The 8,460-nt window shown below is 60.6% G+C and overlaps 1 protein-coding gene across 1 annotated transcript; it reads right to left on the bottom strand.

Moving 5' to 3' along the window:
* Nucleotides 1-3,710: 3,710 nt before the first annotated feature.
* Nucleotides 3,711-5,813, bottom strand: BXZ73DRAFT_61214 (uncharacterized protein; the record flags this gene model as incomplete). Its single annotated transcript, XM_048021718.1, has 3 exons — nucleotides 3,711-4,364; nucleotides 4,449-4,655; nucleotides 4,830-5,813. 3 exons carry the CDS (start codon nucleotides 5,811-5,813, stop codon nucleotides 3,711-3,713), a joined length of 1,845 nt encoding a protein of 614 aa, XP_047870602.1.
* Between the last annotated feature and the right edge of the window lie 2,647 nt (nucleotides 5,814-8,460).

Raw genomic sequence — 8,460 nt, 5'->3', positions numbered from 1 at the left:
ATCGGGCCTGTGTACGGGACCTGAAATGAAATCCCGGAGCCGTCGGAGGACGAAGAGCCGCCCGCGCCCCGCTCGCGCCGCACGCGTGCCCGCGCCCGCGCCCTCGCTCGCGCCCGCGCCCGCGCCTCGCTCGCGCCTGCACCCGCGCCCTCGCTCGTGCCGCGCCCGCGCCCATTGGCGGTGGCTGCCCCAGCATGAACGCGCGGGTCGCGGGGTTGCGGGTCGCGCGCTTTGTAGCTGTGCGAGTTTTTTTGTGCATATTCCTCGCTGCGCGCGGGTCAATATTGTGTCGCATCTTCGAAAGAAAAGGGACACACCTCATCACTCTGAGGTCCTCCAGCCGCTCCACATAGCTCAAAGCCCACTCATCATCAGGGTTTTCGTCGCGCAGGGTCGCAAAATAGAGGCGCTCCTCTTCGGCTGCTTCGATCAGCTGCGCTTCTGTCAGCTGGAGCCGAGGCAGTACAGTGATCAAGAACTCCTCGGACTCCTCGATGATCTTCATCGCCTGTTGGAAGTTGTTGCGCAGGAACACAGCGAGATTTGTATACTTCTCTTCATCCCAGCGACGGAAATAGAGCACAATCAGACTGTGCCGTCGGTACTTGCTCGCGTAACGGATGATCGAAGCGAGCGCGTTTGATCCGCTGAATATGCGCTCCATTGTTTCCAGATCTTCGATGCCGCGCCGGTGATGACATTAGGATGATGGTGAAGCTGGCAGATGTAAGAGTGAGAGTAGCCGTGGAAAGCATTGACGATGCACAGAGACCCGCGCCTCCGGAACTCGGGACCAGCGCTGCTGCGCGCGAGGGTGCCTTGGAACACGCAGCCGATGTCGTACCCGAGGAGTATGTTGCCGGGCAATTCGGTGTTGATCTTGTCCACCATCGCGATGCCGTACTTAGCGCTGTGAATGATCCGTCAGTTACGCGTCCCACCTAGTCATCATTACTTACAGTTCACCACTCCGGATCATGTCCGCGACCCAGAGGATCCTACCATGCCTGCATGCACTGGCGAAGATCCCCGTCTCGTCGAAGCCCCCCACATGTGCTTCTTCTCGTCTGCCGCAGCCGCCTTCCAATTCGTGGCACACGGGCTCGGTGCGCCCGCCTCTCCATCCGTGGGATCGCCTTCTGTGTCCGCGGGACCCGGCACCGGCTCGGGAGCCGGCTCTATGGCATCGACGTCATCTCCATCATCTCCGAGATCAACGGTCGGCTTCGGCTGTGCCTGGCGCGCCGGCACTTGGTTCGCGAATTGATCAACGAATGGTGGCCCCAAGTAGTAGGTGTTCTTGTAGTGTCGCCGGTCACCAACCATTCGATACTTACGAAGGAGCCTTTTTAGGGAGTTATTTGCATCCATGCTACCCATGCGCTCGAAGCGGAGAGGGCCTCTCCTTCCAGCTGGTCGGCACCTGGTCAGCCGGGCACGCGCTCGGCACGTCGCGTAGATCGGACCGGAGACGTACCTTGTATCCACATGGCGGGCATCCGAAGCGCGGACGCCAGTTCGGATCACCGCGCCCGAGCCGCTGCTGGATCTCGGCATCGACGTCATCAAGAACTTCTAGATAGATGTCGAAAGCATCTGCGAGTGCCGTGCGATAGTGGCGTCGGTATACCATCTGTTATCTCCAGGTAAGCTTGAAGACTATTAATAAGATCAAGAGGCTCACATAATACTTGTAACAGATGAGCTTAGCGAAGGCCTCTGTGCTGAAGGATGCCTTGACGAGCTTCAGGCACCGGAACAGTTCCAGCGTCTCGAAGGATATCGCAAGCAACGGCCCGACCGGGGTGTTGCCGAGGTATCCGGCCAAGGCCAGTGCTTCCAATGTCCACTGCCCAGATGATACTTCCACTGTGACGTTCTTCCGCAGGCTGTACAGGTCGACACACACAATTGTGTGTTGCTCAGGCGGCGCCTCTTCTTCCGAAGGTGTGTCTTCTTCGGGAGCTGCGCGCTTGCGCTCCTCTTGCCGACGCGGAACACCATACTTCCACCGCAGGTATGCTGCCTTCACATACGGGAAAACGCGCTGCCAGTTCTCGTCTTGCGTGCGGAGACGATCACGCCAGGAACGCTCGTCAGGGCGCATGCTAGACATACTATGTTATTTCTGCCCCTGGTCATAGATCTTTGCACTCACCCTGTTGTCATATTATTTTCTAGAGCCACACGGAAAGCTTCAACATCTGCGTCGTCCGCCCAAGCATTTTCTTCGTCGTCGCCTTCCACTGCACCGCCATCAGTTGTGTTGCTGACGTCTCCGACGTTGATATTGGGGCCCTGCATATCATCTATTTCGAACGCAGCCATAGCAGCAGCCCGATCTAAGCCACTGAGATCTATGTACTGGTAAGTCTCTGGCTGCTGCATATGTGCATGGAACGTACTGTTGACAAGGTCTTCGCGCCGCCTCCGCACTGCATCATCCGCTGCATCTAGATCGACAGCGCGGATCGTCTCCCGTTTGGAGGTACGTCCACCCAGCCCCTTGTTTTTCCCACCTCTGCTTCTGTTGCGTGGGCCCAAGATGGTGACCCCATCTGACACTCGGTTCCCACTGCTAGACTGAGAGATGGGCATGGGGGTAAGGCAGCACTTCCATCCCCCTGTTCATGAGATAAACAGTGCAATCATTATCGATTATCTTGGTGGCGCTTGAGCGCGATCAATCCGAGGCGTTGATTCTGAGGCGCCGGCGCCGGCAGCCTCGCGCTGATGGCACAGGCCTCGCGCTGATGGCGCGAGCCTCGCGCGCTGCATCAATCATTGCCGCGGTGCCTGTCCATGTGGCGGCGCTCGCGCCATCAGAGTTCCGCCCTCCGCCGGGGCGTTGAGTATGCTGACATAACCTCCCGCCCTCCCTACGCGGGGGCGGGGGGCAGTGGCGGGGGGCAGGGGTGGTCGGGGCACCACAGAGCACGTCTTACACGGACGAATTGTGTAGATAGATGCGCATTAGTAATATAAGTATATACAAAAAAGAACGGAGCGAATCGGGGAACGGGAACGGGAGGGAGAGCGGGAACAGTGAGCTCGTCGTCGGGGACGGCGAGCAGGACGGCGGGGATGGCCATCACGGACGGGCGGCGCCGGGGGGGCGCCAACAAGGGCGGCCATCAGGGGGCGCGGCGCGGGAATCCGTTCACGTGAGCCGGGGAAGCGCGGAGGAGGGCTGGGCCGGGGCCTCGGGGAAGTCGGGGATGGGGCCAGGGGACTTGTACATAAGCACCCGTTCTAACGTTACCTTACAAGGTATCTGTAGTCGATATCTGTAGAGGCTCTACGGTTCGCAGGCGTAGAAACATTCGCAGTTACCGGAACGGGAATCACCCCAGGGGGGCGATCAAAGATCATTTGATTGCGATATCGGGAGGTACAGGTGCGGGGACGGCGAGCAGGACGGCGGGGATGGCCATCACGGACGGGCGGCGCCGGGGGGGCGCCAACAAGGGCGGCCATCAGGGGGCGCGGCGCGGGAATCCGTTCACGTGAGCCGGGGAAGCGCGGAGGAGGGCTGGGCCGGGGCCTCGGGGAAGTCGGGGATGGGGCCAGGGGACTTGTACATAAGCACCCGTTCTAACGTTACCTTACAAGGTATCTGTAGTCGATATCTGTAGAGGCTCTACGGTTCGCAGGCGTAGAAACATTCGCAGTTACCGGAACGGGAATCACCCCAGGGGGGCGATCAAAGATCATTTGATTGCGATATCGGGAGGTACAGGTGGGAAGATGGCATCGAGGGCGTGGATGGAGACGGATTCGGCGGCTTCAAAGACACCGCGGGGCGCGCCCGGAGGCAGATTCTTGAGGTATGCTTCTACCGGGTCTTGTGCGACAAGGGCATCGACAGGCGGTGGCGCTTGAGCGGCAGCGGCGAAGGCGGCAGGCATGTCGTTGGCGAGGGTGCGGCTCCGCGGAGTGCGCATGTCGTGGGGGACGGACTGAGTGGTGCGGTCGTCGTTCTGGGTGAGTGATGTGGTATTCGGGGTGCGCTTCGGGGTGACAAGCTGACGGACATAGGCACAGTAGTCTGGCGACATAGACAGGAGCTCGACCTCCGAGACGAGCTTGTTTTGGGCCGTTAGATTGCGCTTTGCAACGTTCTCAAGGTGTTGCGGGTCGTAGACAGGCGGGCGCGTGGAAAAGGCGGGAGATGGCTTCGGGACGGCGGGCACGACAGGCCGAGGGGGAGGTGCACCAAAGTTGCGCTGGGTGGGCGGAGCGTAAGTCGCGTCGCGGACGTTGGAGAACGGGTGCTCGTGTGTGGGCAGGTGTGTCGTTCCAGTCTTGTCCGAGGTGCTTGGGAGCTGACTGTAGTCATCGTCAGTGTTGTCAGTAGGCGCGATCTCGGTAACATCTCGCGCGGGACCCGGGAGAGGCGGCAGAGGTCGGGCGATGGCACGTGTCGGCTCATCGGGGGCGCGGCGTACAGGTGCGTCTTCATCTGGTACCTCTTCGATGCGTGCGGAGGGTTGCGGGAGTGGTCCTTCTTGAGCGCGCGGGGCGGGTGTCGGCGGGCGCGGTGCGGGCGGAGCGTCGTCATTGAAGCGGACGAGGCGGCGCTTAGCACGCTCAGATCGGTTGCTGGTGAATGGCGTACTGTGCTGCGCGCGGCGGCGCTCGAGGGCGAGGATCTCCTGTCGGTGGCTCTCGATCTGCTCCTCGAGGTCGAGGTCGAGGTCGTGGGCTGGTGTGGGCACGGGCAGATAAGGAGCAGTGGCAGTGGTATAGGCGGGTGCGGTAGTAGTAGAAGCGGCAGCGGCGGCGGAGTGGAGGATATCGAGTAGCATCTGTGGGGCTGCGTTCACTACGGTGGACCGAGCTTCTGGATGTGCTTGATGGTAGTTTTGGAACCGTTCGCGCATGGTGTTTCCGGGGGTCGTGCGTGGAACGAAGGAGCCGTTGGGCAGGACCAGCTTGCTGTCGATGGTGCGCCGCATCATGAAGCCGGCCGCGATGTCCGCCTCGACGTGTGGGCACGTGCGGATGCCGTGGCTAACATCGTCGCAGTAAAAGCAGCCCGCAGACTGTGGTACGGCAGCGGGGAGGTGTGGAGGGCGGTCGCGGATGAGTGCGGTCGGGAGCGGGGGTTGCGCAGCGCTCATGCCACGCTGCTGGTTGAAGAACATGTTGAGGGTCTCGACAAGCTGAGCGACTTCGGACTTGACCGGTGTTGCAGCGGGGACGGGGACGGTGAGACTAGCGGTGGTGCCGAGACTGATGACCGACGCTTCGAGGACGTGGTGCGCGGCAGCCGTGACCTGTGCGATGGTGTATGCGTCCCGCGGGTATCGAACGGCGGTCTCGGTGATGTGAAGGCGGTCGAGGACGGAGGTGCGCATCGCGGGAGGGAGGCCGTTGATGAAGAGATGGTCCCGGTCTTCGGTGCGGAGCTGCCTGCCCGCGACAAGGACGGTTGCGATGGTGCGGAATTGCCGGCTGTAGATGTTGAAGTCCGCAGTTGAGTCGAGAGTACCGCGCGCCGTGGTGGAGACGTGGAGGTCGAGGTCGCGGAGACTGTAGAGTCCCGTGCTGTTGTCGCCGACATATTCCTTCTTGACGGCCGCTTGAAATTCTTCATAGGTCTTGGTGTTGTCCGTGAACTCCTCGAGGGCACGCCAGGTCGTCTTCTCTGAGTCTGGTGCGTAGCGGACCGCGTGCGTCTTCTTTTGCTGGTCGGTAAGTTGGCCCGCTTGGTCGAAGATGTAGTCTAGATCTTCAAAGAAGCCGATAATGGAGCGGGCGTCGGTGGTAGGGTTGAAGGTGGGAGCACCCGAGGCGCCGCGGAACGGCATGCGGAACGGTTGGGCCATGGCGAGGCGTTGATGGAGGTCAGCGAAGATGGGCAGGAAGGAGGGGAGGTCGGTCTCCGGGCGAGTGGGTGGGAGCTGGGACCACTGGTCGAATGGAGTGTCTAGATAGGAGAGATCCGGGGAAGCAGAGTGGCTGGGGGCGAAGGGGAGGTTGCGGAGGAGAATCGAGCGGATTTCGGATTCGGAGTCTGAGTCGGAGAGGAGGTATCGGAGGCGGTTGTGAGTGGCTAGCGGTGAAGGTACGTCGTCAAAGAGCTCGTCGTCACTGAAGAGTTCTTGAACAGCTATGCGCCAGGCAGCGCGCTCTTCTTCTTGTTCGGCTTGAAGCCGGAGGGACGCGCGAGTTCTGCGCGACGTGCTGGACAAAGGCGGAGGTTGTGGCGGAGGTTGAGGCGTTGGCGATGCGGAGGGTGAAGGTGTGAGGGATGGAAGCGGAGAGGACTGATCAGCCGTGACGGAGGTGAGTGGGCTACTCGCCGAGTACAGAGGCTCGAACTAAAGCAAATGCTCTAGCTGATACCCTCGCGGTGGGCTCCAAGTTGATGGGACGCTAACGCCGGGAGGCGCGCGAAGAAGGGGTGCGAAGGGGATCGCGTGCGAGCTCGTCGAGCTTGTACCACGGGAAGTCGGCCCGGCGCGAGAGGGGAAGGCGAGCGCGAGAAGGAGAAGGAGGAAGCGCGATGCGCGCGGAGACGATGTGGAGGACGGCGAGACGGCTGAGGCGGATGGCGGAGGACGGACGTGCGGAAGGCGGAGGACTGACGTGCGGGAGGCGGCGGCGGCGGTGGACTGAGGGCAGACTTGGGTGAGTGACACGCACGATATGGGGGCGTCGAAACTATAGATAGAGCACAAATACTGCTAGAATATATACATGAGGGCGCAGGCGTCGTAGCAACGAAGTCCGAGAGGGTAGGAGGGCATGTCGGCGAGGAAATGAGGTAGAATAGTCTAAAAGAACGCAGAGAGGAGGACGAGCGAGCGTAAGGCAGAGGCCAGGTAGCGGACACATGATCGTAAACTATGAAAGAGAAACATACGGGGGTGGTTGGTAGAGCGGAGCAAGTTCCGAGTGAGCTGGGATAGCGTAATCCGAGACCGAAGGGAGCGGGAACGGAGCGGAGCGGGGAAATGTGGGACATCGAGGAAATACAGAACGTTCGAAAAGGAATCATGGGGTGCGGGGAGGTGATCGAGAAGCGTCCCGACGCGCAGGGAACAAGTGACACGTCCGAGAGCGTGGTGGGCTTGGCTGTCGGCGAGGTCTGGCTCGCGCGCATGAGCAGCGGGTGGCGGCGGCGATGTCGGTCAGTGCGCGCGTTGATGTGTATTGCACGGGGTCTTGTTAGTGGTGATGTCTCGGGGGTGTCGGTGATGGGGCGGTCGGTGCGTCGCGCGGGCTGGTGGGCGTGCGGTTGGAGTTGGTTCGCGTCGCGGTGGTTTGGTACGATGCGCGCTGCGCGCGCTTGGCCGCGCGCGGTGCGCATCAGCGATACAGCGAACGCGTCCTCGGGCGGGACTGCCCAGAGGATGTAGATTGAATCCCCAGGTTTCCTAGGTGAGAACCGTAGTAACGGTTTTCCGTTCGGTTTGACTATAGTAAGCGCGGCTTTATCTGCGCGCGCTGACATTCCTTCTTGTAAGAAGGATCCGAGTGAAATGAGGCGTCCACCTAGATTAGGTAGGTAGTTGACGGGGTGCAGCCGTATGGCGCAACGTTCGCCGTCAAGTGCGCTTGCGGTGTTGATGAGTACTGTGCCGAAACCCTTTACGAATGTTACTCCGTTTGCTGTGCGAACAGGGGTGGATTCATCTTCGAGCGGAGTGAACTCAATGAAATCATTGATATCATGGGTATAGTGCTCGGAGGCTCCGGAGTCGCACATCCACGAGATAAGATTCGCGTAATGCGGATTATCAGGGCGCCAGCGCTCATCGTCGGTTAGACCCATCCGCGCGCGGTCTTTTCCTTTGCAATCTGTACACGCGGTGTGGGAGCGGCTGCTCGTCCTCCTCCGGATTTTGCGCTTTTTGACCTTGAATCGACGGTGCTTCAGGCATCGATAAGCCGCCGGATCTTTCCATGGTCAGCGGGCTGCGGTGAGGCAATTCAGCGAGGTCTCGGTTGACGGTTCGGCGATATTTCGGTAGGCGATGATTATCGGGTTGGGTCTGTGCGCTGCCTCGTCAAGCGTGGTGGCTCGGCCCGGTATGTTTGCGTATGTTTTCGGCGTGGCGTTCGGCGATATCATAGTCAGTCTGTGTTGTTACTAGGGCTCCAAGCAATCCACCCCCACCCACTCTGACGAGACCTAGCGTAAAGCGACGTCAAGAGTTTTCGTCGGCGACTTTGCTGCCTGCGTGCTGCTTCCACGCCCTTCCCTCTTCTTCTGTTCGCCGCGCGTACTCGGCGAAGTGCCACGTTAAGTTCGGCTCACGGAACTTCGCCGACGTGGACATCGGTTCGGGCCCAAGACCGACCGTTGGTACTCTTCCTTCTCTTCCCCCGAGGCGCCGTTACGGCCATCCTGCCATCTCCTATCTCTCCGCCTCTCCCCCCCCCTTTGTTGTTTGTTTGGTGGTGGTTCTGCCTCAGTAGACGCAGAGGTGCCAGCAAGACCCCACAGCG

Source organism: Epithele typhae, assembly GCF_022376455.1.
Source record: "Epithele typhae strain CBS 203.58 chromosome Unknown BXZ73scaffold_405, whole genome shotgun sequence".
NCBI classification, from domain to species: domain Eukaryota; kingdom Fungi; phylum Basidiomycota; class Agaricomycetes; order Polyporales; family Epitheliaceae; genus Epithele; species Epithele typhae.
This window is presented reverse-complemented; position numbering and strand designations above follow the sequence as displayed.